Source organism: Falco punctatus (assembly GCF_963210335.1).
Source record: "Falco punctatus genome assembly, chromosome: 9".
Classification (NCBI taxonomy): domain Eukaryota; kingdom Metazoa; phylum Chordata; class Aves; order Falconiformes; family Falconidae; genus Falco; species Falco punctatus.
In genome coordinates, this window is record NC_137589.1 from 49,323,002 (window position 1) to 49,344,683 (window position 21,682).

At 45.8% G+C, this 21,682-nt stretch overlaps 1 protein-coding gene across 7 annotated transcripts in view; it reads left to right on the plus strand.

Annotated features, from left to right (window-relative positions):
- PNPLA7 (patatin like domain 7, lysophospholipase) overlaps positions 1 to 21,682 on the plus strand; it is a 135,901-nt gene that overhangs the window by 94,083 nt on the left and 20,136 nt on the right. For all 7 annotated transcript variants that reach the window (XM_080402037.1, XM_080402033.1, XM_080402031.1 and 4 more), the window contains exons 28-33: positions 5,501 to 5,617; positions 10,120 to 10,189; positions 12,175 to 12,291; positions 14,273 to 14,421; positions 15,901 to 16,053; positions 18,690 to 18,797. In XM_080402037.1, the coding sequence (XP_080258163.1) occupies positions 5,501 to 5,617; positions 10,120 to 10,189; positions 12,175 to 12,291; positions 14,273 to 14,421; positions 15,901 to 16,053; positions 18,690 to 18,797 (714 nt within the window). The remainder of the gene's footprint in view (positions 1 to 5,500; positions 5,618 to 10,119; positions 10,190 to 12,174; positions 12,292 to 14,272; positions 14,422 to 15,900; positions 16,054 to 18,689; positions 18,798 to 21,682) is intronic.

Genomic DNA, 21,682 nt, shown 5'->3' on the forward strand with positions numbered 1-21,682 from the left:
GTTGCATTGTAAATTTGAAGAAAGCAATGAAAACCCTCTCTCCAAGATCAGATCACAGCTAATGTACAAAGTAGCTTGAGGGATTATAAATCTTTTTAACAGTGGCTGTTCTGAGTTACTTTCTCTTGTATTGCGTTGCAGCAGCTGTAGGCTGAGCGGCTCCTTTCACTGAGCGCCGGCTCTGTGTGTGATAACAGGGAGCTTTGTTGGGGATTCATAGAAGATCCACCCAAAGGGACCAAGTGTGAGCAAGGTGACAAATCCATCAGACAAGTCCCCAAAATTGCCAGTGTCCCAGAGTTGCAGGGCCATTCCCGCTGTCCTCCTGAGCAGCATCGCTGCTGGTGAGGACCACTGCAGCGGGTGTCTGCGGTACAAGAGATGCTCTGGGCAGCATCCTTCGTTAAACCAACGTTATGCAAAAGGGCGTGAGCGCTCCCTGCTACAGGAGCTGCTGATTCTGCTCCTTTAAAGCCTGCGAGCTTTTGCTGGGGAAGGTTATTGCTGAGTGCTCTTTGTGCAAAACCTTGCAGCCTGGCTCTTTTAGCCTCTGGGGTTTTTTGCAATGTCTTCATTGTGATGGATTAGATAACTCTGATTTTTTAAAAAATGTATTTATTTTATCCGTGAAAATATAATGCTGGTTTTGTCCTGCAGTTATTTCAGTCTTTAGCATTTTTAAGAATTGGCATATCTCTACTTGTACACTTGGGGCTGGGAGAAAGGATGTTTTTAATGGGATGTGTTTTCTGGACCTAATGAAGCAGCAAAGAAATAAGTGACTCTTGTCAAAATACAGAGTGGTATGAAAATTCCTAGTCAGGCTAGTTACTATATATTGCCTCTGTGTGCTTTCTGTACCTGCGTTTAACCAGCAAAACAAACAAACAAAAGCTTTCACGTTTGCAGATTGTGGTGTTTTCTTGGTTTTTTTTTTTAATTGGAGAGTTAATATTTCAAAGTATAAATATTTCACGAAGACTGGAATATTCTACTGTTGAGGGGAATATAGTTACAGGGACGTGTAGCTAAAAAGCTTCCCATAATGAGAATGAAGAACTGCTGGGTCGGATGCTGCAGTTTGCTCTCTGCGGTTGCATGACAGCTAAAGTAAGTGTAGGGGGGTTCTGAGGTCACAGTCATGAGGTTCTGCCTCTCCCTAACGCTGCTGTAGGATTTGCATTGGGGTGGTACTGTGGTTTAACAAGCTGGTCTGCCCCCCCCCCCCCCTCCCCCAATGTATTATTTTTTTCTTTGTCATGCTAGTTTCTGGCCAGCTCAGCTCCTTGAGCTGCCTGCTACCAAGGCAGCAGTGCCGGCCCAGGGCAGGCAGAACCATCAACCTCAGTCTGGGTCAGACCAAGCAGCTGTTAGACCAGATCCCGATCCTCTTCCTGATCTATTAAATCTCTTGTTTTGAGGAAGATTGCTGTTCCACGCCGGGGTGACACCTACACCTGCAGCCATGTGGGACCTGGTGCCGGTTAAGGATGGCTTGGGAGCGGGGGGGAGGAGCAGCTCGCTGCATGGCTGGGCGGAAGGGTTAGTGGGGAAGGGTGGGATGCCCACGCGACCAAACGGTCCTTATGCTGTGGAGAAAGGGAGAACATCGTTAGTAGGTGCAGTGTTTGGTAAATCACTTTGCATCCCACGCTTTTGTTTGTATGCCAAATCTGCCTGTATAACAACAGCTACAAGGACTGATCCCTGCGAAAAAACCCACAAAATCTGAGTCTGCAAATGTTGCCAAACTAGATTGGCATGAAGAGCAGGCGGGCTGTTATGGGAAAGATACCTCCTGACCAGAGGACAGCAGCAAAATAAACTGGTTGCAGACCTCCAGGTGAAGGGAGCATTGGTTACTGTGCCTTAGCACTGGTTCAGGCGCAGCAAAAGGTAATACAAACTAAAGCAGCTCTTTAAAGCGCACGGTGAGTCCTAAATAAAGAAGAGGTTCATTACAGATTGCGCGTTAATGAATGTGCACATATTGTCTCTTAAAATGGGTTGCTGAGCTGCAGCAGAGAACCTGCTTTGGGTGTCCTCCAGCCTGCTGGTGCTCGAGGACAGCATTGGCCTGCCAAGGTGTACTCTGCTGTGGTTTGGTGCTTTTTAATTGCATTTTTAAAACTTTATCAACCAGCTTGGAAAGTTTTATTCACTAGGCTTCTCTGCTTGCAAAAATTAAAACAGGGCACATAGCTGGTTTGCAAGGGAAAAGCAGAAGCATTCCTTCTGGTTGCCTTTCAGGTGGAGATGAGATTATTAACAACAGAAGGCACAAATACTGGGTGTGTTTTTGTTAAATCTTAAAAACTGTTGTAATCAAGAGGTACAGGAAAAAAAAATCTATTTTCCTGTAGTGATAAGGCCTGATGGTTCATATTCATATCAATGCTGTTTTTTGGAGTGTTGAAATTAGCACTAAGTCAAGCGTTAGAATTTGGGAAGTTCAGAGAGAAGGTTGCGTGCAAAATCCAAACGTGCCTGTGGCTTAGGGATGCCCAGTCAGAGCTCCAAGCTGTCCTGTTTCTACCCCGTAATCACGTCACCTAATGATCGTGCAGGTGGCATGTTCATGTTGCAGGATCAGCACAGATGAATCTGATTTTAAATACACATTTACCTGCCTTGCTTCTCTCCTTTACCTGACTCTGAGGAGGTTACTGTTTCTTAGGTGGATTGATTTCATTTTCTTCAACTCTGAGATTTCTTAATAGTTTACCTTTATATCTGAAATTCCATTATCTGTAATTCCTGCCTTTGGGATAAATGCATCCCTGTAGTGCTGTCTGTCTGAAATTGTTGGCCTGAGTTATACTTTTATTTTGTCTTCAACATTTTTTTCATTATGAATTCCTTGGCTTGTTTCATTGAAACTTCGTATGTGAACACTGAGTAGGCACTAGAAGAAATTCTGGATGCTATCTCTAGTAGTTTAAAAAATATTTAATCTTTTATGCTGTTTTAAATTTTTGTTCTTGAAACAAGTCTTCCCATGCCCTTGCCCCCCCCCCCCCCCTTTTTTTTTTTTTTTTTTTTTAATACTTAGGAACATTTGAAAATCCTGGTATTATTCTGCTTTCCCACCATTCTGCGTCAAAGAACAAAGTAGCCAGGGATTGCAGCTCAGGTTTCTTTTCACCCATCATTGTGTGTTCGCTCCTGTTCTGCTCATAGAGCAGAACCTTGAAGTTGCCTTGCACCACAGGGTAGCTTTTAAAAAGAATTTTAGCATCAAAGGGCTTTTTTTAAAAAAAAAAAGCTCATCATGCCGCAGAGCTGTGGAAATGAAAGCTCATGAGAAGTTAATGAAGAATTGCAAAATGTTCGCTCGCTCCCAAGGGAATCGGCAGAGATGCCGGAGGCTGGTCTGCCCGTCGCTGTGCCGTAGGGAGCCCCGGCCACACAGCTCTTGGAGACGCCAGTGTTGGCCCTTGTGCTGGTGGGTGGCAGAGAAGTACGAGGTGGAACAGAAGTCAGAAGGCTCTGGCTGCCTTTCCAGAGGGTGATCTTTAACTTAATTTATCTGGGGAACGGTAGGTGGTAGCAGCTATTCTTGGAAGGCTGAGGGAGGCTCTTGGCCATCAGCGTCAGCTGAAAGGGCATCTTCCAGTTACGAGAAATGAGAATATTAAGAAATAACCATTAATTAGAAGTATTTTGTTCATATGCGAGATTACTGTGAGCATTAATTGCAGGGAAAATGTAGAGGCTCAGCATTATAAAGATCATTTGCAACAAGGATAGCCCAATGTTTGGTGCTGAGTTGGAGAAATTTTGCTTCCGTATTAATAAAGGACTTTTTGTAAATGCCTCTTCCCCTGTATTATTCATTCCGAAGTAATGCCAGAGACCAAATGCCTAATTTTAAGTACAAAACTAATTCCATTTAACTCTGAAGCTGTGGGTAGCATGCCTGTAGTTAGGCTGGCACACTGTCCCCACCCCACCAGGACCCAAAACAAAGCCAAGAATGAAGGTGGCAGGTTCATAACTGGTTTTGTGCTAAGGCTTTTACCTTCTCCCGTGTTTCCTGCTGTATATCCTTGTTTTTAAGGGTTGAGCTTTTTTTTTATATATATATGTATATACTTGGACATGTATTCTCTGGACAGATACCCAATATATGTTTAAAAGCAGCCAGACCTGACAATGTAGGCTAATCCTGCTCTTTAAATCCTTGCCGGAGTAAAGCGAAGGCCAGATGCTGGTCGCAGATCCGTTAGTAGATTGCAGGTCTAGAGGCTGTTCCATGCTGTAGGTCTCTGCCTGGGTGCGATGCCGTATGGTGTGTTAAGTTGTTTGTTAAATTATGGAGAACACGCAGAGAGAAAACATTTCATCTAATAGAAATATTTCATCCGGTGAAACCCTATTTAGTTGCGAATGAGTTAATTGGGGGGTTTTTGGTCTTCTATTGCATTTAATTGAGTATGATGTTATATATTAAGCATTGAATTTTGTTAGGATTTGTTAGGACTTGGTACCAGTAACGTGGTTAGGGGACATAATGCCGTAGAGTTTAGGTATTCTCATCATTTTATCTTGTAGGTTAGTGTACAGGTGTAATGCACTTGGCGGCGGGGGGAAGGATCCATACAAGATTAATTACAATATACGTGTGTTTAGAAGAGACACATCTGACAGTGCCTGTTGCTGTGTGAGGTATCTATAGCACTTTCAGAAACCAAATGTGATGTGGTTTATCAGGCTCCTGTAGAGTGCCCTGTAGTGGTACCTCAACGCTGGCTGCGAGCAGCAGGGGCAGGGCACGATAACTCGCTTTGGGAGTGACAAGTAACAGCCACTGATACATAGCGAGTGTGTTTAAAGCTCTTTAAAGTGTGACTGACTGAACCTTATGGCAGTCCCAGAGAATCGCATACACATTCTCCTTAGTCATACATTGAGGCAGGTAAAAGATTTAAGACAGAAAAATCAGGTGTGATGCACAGATGGAGGAGAGATGTACAAAGGTATAGATTCCTATATTATAGATCTATTATTTCCTTTCCACGCTGGCGAACCGCAGGTGCACTATGGAAAGGATGATGAAGAGGGAGATAACTAATAATTTATTTTTGTTAATAAAAAAAGTAATAATCAAAGATTAAACCATACCGTCCAGGTGCACTTGTTAAGGCAGAAACCTGTGCCTGTGCACGCTGCTTTAGAGGGACGTTTTGATATATGGCTGGAGGGGAAGCAATGCAAATGTACGTCCTTCCATAGTCTTGCTGCAAACTGGCTGCAGAGCTTAGTGCTTTTTGTCTCAAATTTACGGCACCCTACAAGGAGTTACTGGCTGTAGTCCTTGTCGCTGTATTTCTGTCCCCTTGACAACTTTTGTACTGAAAATAGCAATGCTTCCAACATGTTGGCTGTAGAATCTGCAATACAATGTTTCTGGAATTGCATATGTTAATGCAAACATTAGTATGGATTCTTGCACGTGTCTACCTTTTGAAATGGCTTTTTTTTTTCTTCTCGTTTTCAGATGATGAACTCAGTGTTTAAGACTATTCTAGACTTGACATATCCGATAACCTCTATGTTTTCTGGAGCAGCTTTTAACAACAGCATCAACAACATCTTCAAGGATAAGCAGATAGAGGTAGGCTGCTTATTCACTTTATGTATAGTAAATGATGTCACCGTATTCTGTTGCAGCAGAAAAATAGCTTTCTTCCATGCTAATATGAAATATGGAGCTGTGGGATGACTGAAAATACATTAAAACTGTGAGTGTGATGTTACGTGAACATAGGAAGGAGCCTATTCTTTGGTGGATTTAGAAAACACAAGGGGTAGATTATTTGTAGCGACTTCTGTTCTGTTTGACAAAGGGATCCCGTTGTCTGAAAGCAGAAGTTAAAATTATGTCACTGAAGTAGAATTGCTGAGACTGTTTTATCATTCTTTTTTCTGCAACCCGGGTCTAAGAGACCCTTAGGGCACACCAGAAGAAGGTCTTGAAGAGGGTAGCAATGGTTTGGCGCTTTTTAAATTTTATTTCTGAAGCTAGAGTGAGTATTTTTCTGAACAGCCTGTGGAAAACTGCAATAACGTCAAAGTGTGGTGTTTCATGTTTTGCATCTGGTGGCCTTGTTGTAATTGCTGGGTGATGTGTGCTCTGCCCGAGGTGATAGCCACATTCAGTACCCCGCCTGCCCTCCGTCCCTCAGCAGCAGCAATTCATGAAGCACATTACCAATGGTAGTCTTCCTCGATCACCAAGCTTAGAGAGTGTTCGGGTAGTCTGGCGATCTTAACCAGTTTGCAGTTTTAACCAAATGATTCCTGTGGTTTTGGAATCCTTGTGATGAAAGATGATGTAGCAAAATAACACTATATATACTTTAAATATATTTATTAAAAATAATCAGAAACATTCACTACTTTGATGCAAGTATGAAAGTAAGTCATTAATCATCATGTGGCTTACAATAATAGCGTTTTGCTGGGCAGAGTGCAGACAGGGTTTAGAGTGATAAGTTCTTCTGAGGCTGGAGTTATTTTTGTTTGGTTGTTTGGGCAGCACCAGCCATACTCTCACTTCTTTAATCATGCACATCCTTTCCTGAAGCACTCCAGGTCCTTTCTTTGGTGTCAGCAGTGCCTGACAGGAAAACACGTGATTGCCCAATGACTAAACCAGCTCTGCTCTCCTCGCTTGGCCGCGGCGGAGGAGATGCCTTAGGCAGAGCACCGAGACCTGGCCGGCGGTGCGAGGCACCGGCTTCTCTCGGTTAACTTGGTGTGAATCGTGGATGGTACGTTGCAGTGTGAGGCTGTAGGATAACGTTGAGCAGAGCTTTGAGAAGGAGTGAGTGACAAAGTGGAAGAAAAACCTCTGAGCTTAGGTGGCTGCAGTTTCCCCTGCTCTGTTTATCGCTGCTTTTGATTTCAGCAGTCAGTTTATTGCACTTGTCTTCAAGATGCGGTAGATTCCGTCCTAATGATTTTTAACAGCTGTAATTGTATGATCTGTTCTAACCTTGCAGTCACAGCAAGATTTTGTGCAAGGGAAACCCAGTTCGTGGTGTGCAACAGCATCATCTTTCTGCATGCTGAGTGTCACAGGCTAAACCCTCCAGTCTGTGCCTGAGGATTTCCTCACCTTGGAAGACTTCCATCGGATATATAAGGAGAAATGTCATGTAGCTCTGCAAGGCAGTTACTCCTTCGTTGCAGTTCCTGTTATCAGCGCAGGTTAACCAGTCATGTTGCTAGACAGATGGAAATTAAGAGCTGCCAAAGTGTAAAGGGTAACTTAGAAAGAAGCTGAACTAAGAGGCGTTAAGCTTCGAACAAGTGTTTTCTTGAAGCATTATGTGAAAGCGTCTAAAGTGCAAACATCCATCTTCTCTCAGTAGCTGCAGTGGTTTTGGAGGGTGCCGGGTAGCAGTGCTTTCCAGCTGGAAATACATATTAATAAGAGTGAATTATAACCTTACATACGTAGATTACATTTGGATACTTGGCCACAGCTGCTCCTTCCTGGGAGGATCCACGGTGATCGTAGCAGAACCTGAGAACTTCTTACCCAAGGGGCTGGGGTGGGTACTGCCCCTTGTGCCTCTACAACAGCTTAAAATTTGGAATCATTGGGCTGGCAGGGACATGGCTTAGTGATGGACATGGCAGTCCTGGATTACTGGTTGGACTTGATGATCTCTAAGGTCTTTTCCAACCTAAAGGTTCTATTTTACCGTTTATATATGTCACCTATGGCTGTGAGGTGGCCCTCCTGCACTTCTCACACGTGCCCTCATCCTTCTTCTGCATCAGCCAGGGAGCAGAAGCACTTACGTTGGACTGTTATTTCTGACGCTGAAAGGGAGATTTCCATTTTCTCTTAAATTTACAGTCTAACAACCCCTGTAACGTAGGTACTCCTGATTCCCAACAGTGCTGTTTGTGGGTAGCCCTGGTGACCAGCAACCCCCGTGATTGCTGCTAGAGATGTCAGCCAAAGGCGCTCCACGAGAGGAGATCAGCCTGTGCAAGGTCTTCCAGGAAAGCAAAGCATGCAGAAATCCAGAAAAGGAGCTTGAAAGATGTTTCTGAAGAAATAACAATTTTCCTCTGGAGTTACCCGTCCTTCCAGGAGAGCACCAGGCTCTGGAATTTTTATCCCCCATGCCAGAATCACAAAATATTCTTGCAGGTCGTCTCAGCTGGGGGCTCAGGTGTGAGGAATCAGACAAGACTTTTATCAAGTCGTGTTTCAGACTTGAATAGTGCTCTGCCTCCGAGATAAATGGAACGATATCCAAGAAATGCAATCTTCATTATTGCGTGATAGGTCTTGGTTTGGTTTCCTTAGTGCGTGTGTTTGCATGGATACGAAAGGAAGCGTCAGATAGACTTCTTTCACCGCTCCCTTATTTTTGCTTAAAATGTGGCTGAGGCACTGAGATCTGCCATCACCAGAATATCTTTAGCATGGAGAGGCACCCCTAATACTCTCGTAGTCACACTTTATTCATCCGCCTTCCTATGGCATTTGTACCAGATGGGGGTGTAATACTGGTGCAGCATCTGTTAGTCCTCCCCAATTCCACCATCTTTGCAGAGCTGCTTAAGAGATTAAACTTGCTGGGAAAAAAACCTCCTTCTTGGCAGTTCACAATCTGGCGTGGAGCAGCACAGGAGCTTACACCAGAAATACAGACTGACCAGAGGGTTTGGCTTGTTTGGCTTGAGTTTGAGGCACATCAGAGTGATGCTAGAGGAGGGCCAGACACCACGTCCCGTGGGTGAAGGGGCTGAGAAGGCAGGTTTACCTCTTCAGCCTTGATTCAGCTTTGCTGATTGTCAGAGAACTCTCGGCTGTTGTTCTCTGGGCGTAAGTTCAACTTATTCAGACAAGTCCTCCTTGTTCCTCCTTGCAGGCTGCCCTTTCACGAGACATCGTGGAGATTTCCCCAAACTACCCTCCCTCCAACAGACTCCTGTGCAGGTTGGAGGTCACCTCCCCATTCAGTTTTCCAGCTAGTGGGATGTGAGTACAGATGCGGCTGAAACAAAAATGAGAACTTCCCCTGCCAGGAGCAGGGCTTGTTGGTTTAGTCTAGCCCTGAGCACTTAGCTCGGCCGTTCTTTTTGTGTATCGTCCTCCTCGTGTACCACGCTCCTCACCGCTGTTTTACCCTGTGGTATCTCAAAGTAGCCTCGGGTCTTCTTGAGGATTTGCCTCGCAGGGTCCGTCGTTCCTGTAGGTGATGCTGCAAAGCTTTGTCTTGCTCCCTGACTCTAGGCAGCGCTGGGTCTCAGCAGCATTGCTCTGCATCTCCTGCTGAAATGACCCCTGGCTTCACCCCCACCAGGTACAGACTGAACATCGTTTAGTCAAGACGCTGCGACTCATGTTCTTCCTTCTTTGCCTTGGGCTGTGGTGTTGGAGGAACCGAGGTGTTGGAGGAACCAAGCAAGGAAGGTGCTGCCGGCAGGTCCAGAGTCTTGGGTTGGGGTTAGGGGGAGCTGAGTAGTTACGTGCTCCTCTGCGGTGAATACGGTTGCGGAAGACTTGCTCTGTGTAGTGGATGGACACCACCTGGCGTGGAAATGGTTGGGTGAAATGCAAGAATGGCCGTACTGGGTGAGATCAAAAGTCTTTCTAGTTTAGTGCCATGTCTCCAGGGGAGGCCGAAAGCAGCAGGTATTTAGCGACCTAGGTAAGAACTGGCTATATAGAAGGTGAGTTCCCTTGACGTTGTCAACCAGCAAGAAACAGACTGGGGATCTCTTTAGATGAGAGCTATCAGATCCTCCCACGTCATCTGAAAGAAAAACAGGTATCAGAAGGTGAACTCTAGTTTGAGTAATGAGGTTTCTGTGCTGCTCTGTATGCTGGACAGTCTTCTGGAACAAGTATTTCTTGCTATTAAAAAAGGAAATAAGGATTTCTGTGTGCCTTCATTTGGAATGAAATGCTTGCGTGAGAAACAAATTTATGAACTCAAAACCCAGGGCTAACGGGTTTTTCTCCATTCGTGCAGTGTTTGTGTCTGTTAAGATACAGAGGTTGTTGCTTTGGTTTGTGTTAGCTGTGGGTTTTAGTTTAAGTGCAGGGTTACAGATTTAGTAAAATTGGGACCTCCTCTGTTGCAGGATCTGTGGATTCCTTACTTCACGATCACAACCGACATCACTGCCTCAGCAATGAGGGTCCACACAGATGGTAAGTGTGCAGGCTGCCTTCTCCAGCAGCAGGTCTTAAATAACGATGTGAGATGTCAGGGTCACCCCTTGATCCTGAAATTTTCCCCACCTTTAAGTGTGTCTTTCCTTTCGTTTCTCCTTTCTCTGTTACTTGCTGAGCACCAAACTGGTTGTACGCAGATAACAAGGAACAGAGCTGTTGAGAAGAAATTGAGATGCTGTATTCACTGTTTGGAGAGAAAATGGGCCCTTTGACACCATTCTGTTCCCTTAAAATATCCCATGAAGCGCAGGTGTGTTAGCCATCCATCAGACCTAATGCAACCAAAACATTTTAAGATTCAAATTCCCCATAAATGAAGCTGTTTTCCCGATAAAGAGGCTCCTGTGCCTGAAGCAGAGGCTGGGTTGGAGTCTCATTTGTGTCCAGTCCTCTTTATTTCTGTGGGGGAAAGATCCGAGCTGCCTGCGCTGCTGTCGGGATGTGGTGGGTGTTGCTGTGGGACACTTGCTTTAGCTTTTGTCTTGTTGGGGTGGCAGTGCCGTGACACAGGCTTCAGTGAAGCCACTACCAGCCTAGCAGGTGCCCCAGATATTGCCTGGGGTAGCTGAAGCCTTTGCTGCCACGTCTGTGATGTTTTGCCTTCTGAGCTGGCGCAGGCAGGACTGTCCGTTCCTGCTGCGAGGGTGTGGGTCATAGAACCGCTAAATCACATCGACACCGGCGCTTTGTTGGCCAGCCAAGGGAGCTAAAACAAATAGAAAAAGGATTAACCTTTGTGAGAGGTTTTGTATTGCCAGTTGAGGTCGGGAAACTCACTCCATCCAGCTGCTTGTCCCTGTGGAAGTTTAATGTAAGGATAGAAATTGGCTGGAGAATGGTTATGGTCACCGGCGGAATTCACTGAAAGGAGGGGAAGGAAGTTCCCAGCTGCAGCAGTTTCCCATCTTGGGGATGGGTTGACACAAGAAGTCAGCATTTTCCTTGGGTGGAAGTTCCAAGTCAACTAAAACTACTAATAATAAACCCAAAATCTGCCAGTGTTGACCTATGCTAAACAGTAAGGTTATAATTACAAACAGAACTGTTATATTTTTTTTTTAAAGAAAAGAAGAAAAAAAAACAATTCCCAGTTTGCTGGAAAGAGTTGCTGCTTGAAGCACCAAGGAGTTAATTAATGAGAAGTGAGCCAACGCTGCAAGTCTTACTGATTTTTGATGTTTTAAAGATTTGCTTTTCAGACAAGACTCAGCCTCTCTGGAAATGCAGTGTCTTCCCCATTCAGCAGATGCAAATGTTAAGAGAGAAATCAGCAAATAAGAGCCTTAAAGCAGAGTGTTTTACAGGAAACAAATCTAATCAACTTCTACTTGATTAAACTTTCTGTTTCTAACAGCTTAAGAGATTATAACTTTCCTCCTTACAGCACTATTAACAGAAATGTCCCAAGGAGAGATAAGATTGACACCACCTTGCACTGGCTTTACGAGTGAAAATGTTGGTTATTACAGAGCAGGGAAAACAGATTTGTGGGGCTTCTACAGCATATTTTTTCATGTTCAGCTCCTGCTAAAAGCCTGGGGTTTGTGGATCTCTGTAGCATATAATGGCTTTAGCTGCACTTCAGTCTGTTTATTCTTTCTGTCCCTTCGTCCCCAGGAGAATCTTTTTCCTTTCCTTATCCGTGTAAGCTCCACAAAGCACTAAAGATGATCCCTGCAGTCAGGCATATGCTGAAATCTCCTTGAAGGCAATAAATAGGAGGCAGGGGCTTAAAACTGTGGTTTCTAAGGCCTTTGCCTGATAGTATGTCTGAACAGCTTTCCCCCCCCGCCCCCAGCCAGTATTATGGTATAGAAAGTAATACATTGCTTTAATAACTTTCTAACAGTATTCTCAGGAGAGCCTCTCTCTCCCGATTATTTTAATGAGAGCAAAAGCCTGCCCCACCTCTGTGGCAGTAATTAATGCTGTTGCCATTCCCCTCCCTGTCGTTCCTGCAGGCTCTCTGTGGAGATATGTCCGCGCCAGCATGTCCCTCTCCGGGTATATGCCTCCTCTCTGCGACCCGAAGGATGGGCATCTCTTGATGGATGGAGGCTATATCAACAACCTGCCGGGTAGGTGCACAGATCGCTTAAGAGAACACACACCGCCTGCAAAACTTGCTCTTTTTTTTTTTTTTTTTTTCCCCCTAAAAGGAAACAAAAAATATTGCAGACGCCTTTACTCGCATGATGGTTACCAGCAGTCATTGTTCTCAGTTTCCTAGGTGTTTGCTTTATCATGGCTTTAAGACTTTTTTTTTTTATTATTTTTTTTTTGTGACGAAGTATTTCCTAATAGATGTATCCTGAACATAGAATTCCAAGCTCCTTTTGAATTTTAGCGCTCACTGAAAGGAAAGAGCAGAAATTAAACTACAAACGTATAGTCTATGTCTTGAGTTTCTTTTCAAAAAAGTGTGGGTTGAATAAGAAATAACGCTGAGAAAGCAGCAGCGTTAACTCTTTGTTGTTCAGACCGGCGTTACCCAGAGCCTGAAGGGTTCAGCTGACAGGCATCGGTGGTGTGGTTAGCGACACCGGCGGTGTAGCTAGCCCCTGGCAGTGGTGGAATCCCGTGGCCTTCAAAAGTGATGTGGAGTTTGGGGTGTTCTGAGGACTGGCCCCAGAAAGGGTCCGAGGTGTGCGCATTCGTGTGTCTATGTTTGGGAGGTGTTTGTGTCAGGGTTGTCATCGTCGTCCGAGAGCGTTGGAAGGTGGGTGGCTCGGGGGGGTGGGCAAGATAGAAGAGAGATACGTGGTGTCGTTGCAGTTCGTGCGTATAATTGTGTACAAATAAAGAGGAAGGAAGCAAAGTTAGAGACTCTGCATCTGAGCAGCCTAAGTCATTTACACGTTCTAGACAAACCCCAGCTATATTTTCCCATCAGGGCTGTGTTTACCTAAAACTCAGAAATGGAAACAGTGCAAAATAGACCCCTAAAATTTGTATCTGACATTCTTGGTTTGTGTCTGCAAGCAAAAGTACGAATTGCAAACCAAAGCATCTTTTCCACCCGCACATTGAGGAGGGCAGAGAGCAGACATGGAGGTGATGCTGGGTGGGAAAGATACAATAGACTGAACAAGCCCAGGAATGTAAATCCAAGTTGCAGAACAGATCTGATTGAAATAAGTGTCTAAATAAAGCATCTAAATTGGCTCTTCAGAGCTGTGGTTTTCCTACGCATAACTATTCTGGAAACTGCAACTATCTTGGACTCTGGGGGTGTGGAAGAAATATAAATGAGTTCTGTGAGGTACGCGTCCTTCTCTTCCCTCCCTTGGCACTTCCCTAAATTCTTGCCCGTATCCAAAGGCTGCAGCTAGTCCTCTTACTGACCTTGAAGTAGGAAGTGTTGCCTTGTTTCTTTTCCACTTCCAAATATAAATCTTTCTCTTGGATCTCAAAGCTTTTCTTAGACTGAAATCCTCCCAGCCTCTCCTCGCTGTCCGGTTCCTGCGCTCCTTTCCTTTATTACCCTCTCTCTGCAGATCTGACCCCTGCACTGCTGACGCTCCTTTTTAAGGCCACTTGTTCTCTCTGCAGGTCCCCCAGATCTTTTGTTCTCAGGAGAACTGCTGCCCGAGGTGGAATTAATGCGGGTCTAACGTGTCTTTCACATTATACCTAATGTGGCGAGCCGTGGCCTCGGGCTGCGTGTGTCCCACCTCTTCGTCCTGGCTCCCTGCCTCCTTCACATGGGTTCTGGTGACACCGTGGCCTCAGAGAGTCAGGTCACCCCACTGATCTGGGGCACAGTACCCTGGTTAATGATGATTACCAGCAGTGGGAGCTCACCCTGGGGTTATGCAGGGCTGGGTCGGCGCAGGGCGGGCAGCGTCCTGGGGTCTCCCCGTTAAAACGGAGCAGGTGGGGTAGGAGCCTCCCCAGGCGGGGAATGGGCTCTCAGCGGAGCCGCTGCAAAGGTTTGTATCTGAGGCTTTTCCGAGACAGTTGTGGTAGGTGGGATGTCAGGTTACGTACGCCCTAGTGGTCTGTACGGACGCTTTGGCTGGACAGCACCAGTACTGATGGGACCTTCTTTCCCACTAGCTGATGTCGCGAGGTCCATGGGCGCAAAGGTGGTGATTGCCATCGATGTGGGGAGCCGGGACGAGACGGACCTCACCAACTACGGCGACTGCTTGTCTGGCTGGTGGCTGCTCTGGAAGAGGTGGAATCCACTGGCCGAGAAAGTCAAGGTATTGTAGACTGTATTAAAAGGGCAGCTGGTTTTCTGTATGGAGCAGGGAGCTTCCCCTTGTTTGTTCAGGGAGTGAGCCTGGGGACAGCCCGGCATCTTTCTTGCGTTTGAGCTCTTACTTATGGATGAAGACAGTTGGGCAGCACCTGCCACCAAAGGCAAAGCAGTGACACGGGAGAGGGCAGAGCCCCAGTCTGGGAAGGGGTTGGTGGCACTGTTAAGAGCAAAGAAACCTTTTCTTAGAAGTACGTTAAGTTCTGATAAAGTCAGAATTTATGAATTTTACCAATAAAAGTAGTGACTTTGTCCAGTTCAGTGTTTCTATCCTGTATCTCTGAACTGTTGATTTAGGCAGATTTTAGCACTAGGCAGTAATTAACATTACTGCTACTGATAAATACGGCGCTGCAGAGTATGACTTTTGGTTTTAATCTTCTTGCATGCAGTCAGGCCGAGCCTGTTACTTATTCTTCTGCATTCTGAAATTATCTGGCTCTGCAGTTGTCCCCCAAGTGAATGCTGTTTTTTCTTTTTCCCTCCCAACTACAATTAACACATTCCCCTGTTGGAATTGGAAGTAAAATACTTGTTTGTGCTTCCCAAAGTGGGGGAAAATACTGCAGACGGGGCAGGTACTGCTCTGTAATCTAAAATTTTCCTCTACCACCTTCCCTGGAAAGGTCTGGTCACCCTGAGAAGTGGCCTTTTGGGCTGGTGCAGATGTGGAGTGCCCCACTGGGCAGCACTGACCATGCTGCTCCCAGCGTGTAGTGGGAGTGTTTGGTGGGGGAAGATGGAAGACCCTGACTCTTTTCAGTAGTACCCAGTGAAATACTGCAACTGCCTGAATGGCAATAGGCACATGTGAAAATATGGGATACCTTCTGAACAGCACACGTGTCTTTTTTTTTTTTTTTTTTACTGGGGGTGGTGAAACGCTGGCCAACCAAAGAGATTGCAGAGTCTCCATCTGCAGATGTATTCAAAATTTAGCTGGGCATGGTCTTGGACAGCCTACCCCAGCCAACCCTGCTTGAGCCAGGAGGGTTGGACCAGGTAATCTCGAGGGGTTCCTGTCCACCTCAGCCATTCTGTAAAATCTCTGCCCTGGTCCTGTAGAGATCGTCACTGATTTCTGCCTTGAAGGATCGCTGCACCGCTCTCACCTCGGCGCAGATCTCTTAAGGTACCACTGTATCCTGGAGTGAAAGACTCAGTTTAACCTTAAACTGCAGAAATACGTTTGGAGGCAGTTCTTTCTGCTGTTGATTATGGACACTCCTTGGCTAGCTGTCCACACTGTCTGGGAAACAGGTGGAGGTGCTGATGTGTGAAGGCTTTAGCGGGCTTCTGTGTGCTCTTGGCAAAAAAAGAAATAAATTGATAGATAACTTCTTTCTCCATTGTGAACACAGAACGTATTCTGAAATCAAATTTCTGAATTAATCATGATCGGTGTGTCTGGCCTGGCTGGCAGGTGCTGAATATGGCAGAGATCCAGACGCGGCTTGCGTACGTGTGCTGTGTGCGGCAGCTGGAGATGGTGAAGAACAGCGATTACTGCGAGTATATCCGGCCACCCATCGACCGATACGGGACCCTGGACTTTGGGAAGTTCGATGAAATCTGTGTAAGTGCATCCTGGAGAGGGCTGATCCCCTGTACCACAGAAATCTGCCGGTTTGCGGCGCTAATTAGTTTCTAAGCTGTTGGAGACTAAGAGAAGTCAATTGGCATGGAGTGAATAATTGACACTAAATAATAATGTGGGATGATATCATGGCTGTGAGATTGCATTAACAGCGGAAATCCAGTTAGTAATTGTGATTATATAATGACCTGTGAACGGATCAGGTGCCTCGCTGGGTTTCATGACAGTTCTTGCTCAGCTGCTTGGTAAACTCTTTGAGTGTCGGAGCTGCTTTGGGCACTTGGGGTTTGTCAAATGGTGTCATTTCTCTCCCTTCGTTATGTAGCTTGTTGTTGCATGAAAGATATGAAGAAGTCTGTAGGGGAGGCCATGTATCACTGAAATGGAGGGCAACATGCTAAAATATCTGGCTCGGTTAACGTTTCAACATTGCTATTAATAAAACATGTCATCCACAATTCCTCTGCACCTGATAGAGTATCAGGAAAATGGCACCAATGTCAGTGGAAGGACGTTGTAAAAAGGGTAGTACCAGGTTACACATCTCTGGGATTTAGTTTTGTTTATGTGTCAGGAACCAGCACGGGAAGAACTGACGCCAGATGTACAGTTGAATTGTCTTAGCGGCATAATTCAGCATTCGCAATAAAACCATGTCTGCCCGGGCTGAGCTAATGCTAGCAGTTCTGGCTCCTTGTAATTGTCGAGGAAGCTATTTTACTGTCTTTGCATTTTTTTGCCTGCTTCAGCCATGCAGGCATCTTCTATCTTCAGGTGTTTCTGCATAGCTTTGTTCTTCTTCTAGGCTGGAACACTCCCCACCTCCAATTTTTCTCTCCGTCGGTCTTTCTAGATGTAGCGAGATCCTGCAATACTCACTAGGCTGCAGATTGACTTCTCTGATACTGTCTTATAAATGCTAAACAAAACCAGTAAGACAGTTAAGCCCTGCAGATTCACGTTTGAGAGAGTCCTTAGGACCAAACAGCGGCTATTCCAAACCACCAGCTGATTTTCCTAATACAAATATTTTCTCAAGGATATTTGGTGTCTCATAGCTCCTGGGCAAACAGAGCTGTCTGCCAACGGTGGGTCTAAGACTTTGCTGATAAATAATATGCTTCGCTAGATGGAGTGCCCTGGCCGTTTTGAAAACTTTGACAAATGGTGGGTCTCGTAGTTCATCGCAGTAACAGATAGTAAGCTGTCAAATCATTGTTCTGTCTCTGTCTAATTTGGTGTCGTTAAAGAGATTTAAAGATGCCAGGCAAATTTTTCTCAAGTGGAGTAAAACTTGAGAAAAGTGCAGTTTCTCAGAGATGTCACTTTCTGTGAGCAAGTTCTCGGCACGAGATGCTGCAGGTACAGAGGGGCAGCACCCTCCTGGATTTTCATTCCCTGTGGTGTAGATAAGTAACTTTTGTCCACAGGGAAGCTTTAAACTGGGCTGACCTTAAAGGAGAGGGCAATCTAGGCAGTCTGTTACTGTTACAGGCTACGTGGTAGCGGGGTTTTTAATTTCAGCTATGTACCTGGATTTTACAGAAGATAGAAATGGGCACCATATAACCATTCAGCATGTTCTAAAGAACAAGAATCCCCTCTTCTGTATCAGCCTAGAGCGATGTCAGCTGCATGTCATTTCCCAAAGCTCAGGTTCTCGCAGTTATTTTGGATCAATCTGACCCAGCCAGCTGTAGATCTGCCAGGTCCCTCTTTCTCCTGAGTAATCGCATCCACCCTGGGCTGAGAAGCTATGATAGATTACGAGAGGTGAATTCCAGCCCGAGTGCTTCCCGTGCTTTGAACCCTGGTCCAAAAACCAGAGGAGAGACAATACCAGCTCAGCCAGGGCTGCTGCCAGCACGAGAGCTGGAAATAGGATCCAGGACTCCTGACACCTGTTGCTCTGTCCTTTCAACTTGATTTTTCAACAGCTTTTCTATTGTCTCCTTAGAAAAAGAGTAAAACTTGGACCAATGGGTTTATTTTTTCCATGCTAATGATGCGGTGCCATGTTATTGTTCCAAGTGCAAATTACTTTATAGTCTTAAATTAGAGAACGTGGAGTTTGTGGGTTTGGTGTTGTCCATGTGCCATCGTTTCTGCTCTGGCAGACCGGTGCTTGTGTGTTTGGTCTGTCTGGCTGAACTTACTGCAAAAGATTTGGAACCAGGTGCCCTGTGGTAACTCTTCTTTGCTAGAGAAGTTTTCTTTTCTTGAGCCAAGACGGGAAAAGACACAAAATTAATTTGTGTTGCTACCTTCTTCCAAAGAGCGAGCCAGTACTGGGTGTATGCATGTGTGTCCTAAGCCTCTCTTTATCTGGCGTTATTCCATGAGCAGCCACTGCTGTAAAAATAGTTGTCAGGTGGCACTTTTCATTGCATACTGTGGGGTCAAAGGTGAAGTTGGCATTTGGACTTAAAATAGCACCTTGTTTGCTTAATTGTTTCCCTCATTCCTAGGCTGAACAGCTGATGTAGCTGAGGCTGGAAGGTAGCGAAAGTACATCTTGGCTTTGGGGTAGACCTGTGGATTTCCTACTGATTTGCAGATAATGTGACAATGTTTTTTTTTGTTAATTACTTTTTTTCTCCGATTCTTTTTTCCAGGAAGTGGGATACCAGCATGGGAAAACCGTATTTAATGTCTGGTGCAGGAGTGGAGTCCTTGACAAGATGCTAAGAGACAGGCAAGAGACTTGCAAATCCAAAACTGATGTAAGTGTTCAGTTGGAATGCACGGCTCTGCAGGGGCTGCTCGATGCACACCAGGTTGCGGACTGTCCAGGAGCAGGAGAGGGAGTGATCAATTGCCTCAAATCCTTATTGGGAGCATTTATGGATTAGCTAAAACTGTATTTTAGTCAAGAGAAGGTATGATCAGGTTTTCAGAAGCGTCTTTCCTTGATCTGTCGCCCAGGCGAATGAGGTCCTGCGCTTCTCTGATCATCAGGTACAAGTGTGGCCGAAGTGTGCTGTGCCAGAGCCCAGGCTGTGATGTCTGCCTGTCCATCCCTGACACCTGATGCGTGCCCGTGCAGAGGTCCATCCATATTCTCAGCAAGTGCACTGGGGTCTCTGAAACCCCACGAACCGCTGTAGTGCTCCGTAGGGCTGCTCTCCTGTTGCCGTTTCATTCAGACAGGTTCTGGATACCGTGTTTGGTATCGTTCACAACACACGTGCCCTCGAGAGAAGGCAGGATGCTCACCAGCAACCAGCGTTTTCTGAGAAGTGTAGCTGATGTGTTTACACGCCCACCTTTTTCTCCTTCCCCGTGGGCATCAGCACTCTTGAGGGTGCTAGATGCTGCTGAGCTGCCTTCCGCACCGAGCGCTGGAGCGGAGGCTGTGGTGGCGCCCCGCAGGCCCTGTGGGAGGGGATGGTCTCTGGTTCCAGGCAGTGGGCTACATTTGTACCCATCACTTGAACGCACGTGTGGACTGCCTCCCTGAGTAATGCTGCATAGGCACAAGTCACCTTTTCAGAATTATTTTTCACTTATTCCTGCGCCAGAAACTTTAGGTGGTACTTGGATGTTGTTCTTGGTGCTCGAAACTGGTCTGCCAGGGCGGTGGCTCTCTCCCCCCAGCTGCCTGGTGCTCATCACAGAGGACATGAATCAGGATTACTGGCACTGATCTGGGCCCTCGCTGGCTTTCAGGAGGTGGCTCAGACAGTTCTGAGATGCTTCCAGAAAACCTGATTTTAAACCTTTGCAGGACATGTGGTTTTAGCCAAGAGTTAAAATCCCTGCAAGGATGCGGACTCCTTGCATTGTTGCTCTTCTTCCTCACTCCTCTATTAGACAAGGCGTTTTACAGAGCTGTCATTAAGGCTCCTTGCAGCGCTGTCGAGGTGCTGGGTTTCACGCACCTTGTTCTCCCCGCTTCAGCACATCCAAGCCGTTAACGGTAAATGCCTGATTAGAGTAAATCTACAGGCTACATAGCATTGCTGTATAGTTACAGTCATGTTAAGGTATCTACTCAAAAGTAGGATAAAAATCTCTTGGGTTTACAATTCCAGGATTGAGGTCAGCCTCTAGAGTTGGTTCATAACTCAGTGGGCTGACTGAATTTCTTGGTGGGGAAGTTTCAGTTGTGATTAAGAAACAGTTACCAACTTTTTGAGGATTTAGGTGCAATGTTATAATATATTGGCTTGTTATCCTTACTCTCCTTTAAATTCCTCTGATTTAAAGCCCGAGTGCTACAAAGGCTTCATGTTCTACCCGGTAATTCATTTTTATTGTCTTTTAGAGATAGGGAAATGAGCGATAATATTTTAAGGGATTGCCAAATTGTCTAAACTGTAGTGAGCCTCACTAAGGAAAGTCAATAGAGGTGAAAAATGACATTGAGGATTTGCAGCTTTTCCAGAGATTGGCGATGGAGTGCTTTTGCTAGGAGTGAGATGGCATGAGCAAGGGGAGAGGAAGGGCAGATGGGCAGGGATGGACACGAGCCCAGCAGCGAGGGGTGGATGATGCCCACATCTGAGCTAGCTGCCCTTAGACACTCGTTTGTCACCGGAGGGAGGTGAGCTCCGTAGGGTGTGAGTCACTTGATGAAATGGAAATGGCTCCGTTGGGATAAGATGAATGGCCCCTTGGCTCTGGCCGTGCAAAGGGAGCAAAGTCATCAGGTGAATCCCACCCCAGCTGCCTGGCAGGGCGACGGCTTTGGGAGGAGCACACAGGGACTGAGCTCTGTGGGAAACGGAGACTCACTGGTGATCCAAGCAGCCTGAGGAGCCCCAAAACTCGCCAGCTTGTTCGTTCTTACTGGGAAGATGACCTGGACTAGGAGATGCGTTAGTCTGAGTTGTGGAAGACGGGTCCCCATTCTGCCTCTGGCACCTCGTGGTCAGGCTGATTATCAGCTGCTTTGTGCTTGGTTTTGTGTGTTAATAGTCATAAGGCGAAGTCAAAGGAGTGAAGATTGTGTCTCAGAAATGGTTGTGTGTCCCATTTCATCTTCTAACTTTTATCATCAACTGGTAACAAGCTCAAACATATTTATTGCTGTAACAAATGTGTCTTTTAAAGACAATTTCTTTTGAAGTTACCCATTATATGGGATACGGTAATTCAGGCTAATGTTTCTTCTAAATCGTGATGTTACAGCTGTGCATCAAGCAGCGTGCTGAACGTTTTTCACAATCTGCCCTGGATTTTATGGCCCTTCAACTGCCCTGGAGATCAAATATGTCACGTACTCATTGCATACATAGCCCGGCATTGCATTCTGCCTGTGCGCTTGATAACAAGGCAGAAAGTGCTGATTGCTGAGACCCCAAGAGTATGAAAATAATGGGTTCAGGAGAGTGACACAACCAACTGCCCGGGTTACGGAGAGGGAATTAGTAGCTTTGTGCATTCCCCCAACCTGACGCTAAGGCTCAGTTCCAGGCTGTGCTCCCAAGGACCCAGGAGAGCTTCTGCTCTTCCTCTGAAAACTCTGGAGTCTGGTAGAAATCTAGGGTGGGTTTTTTTTCCATCTGACTCTTGTTCCAGTAGATTTATTTCTATAAAATAACAAGTATTGCAGGCTCCCACTGGGGCGTTTGTCGTCTTTTTTCTTAGTCCATTAGAGTCACTT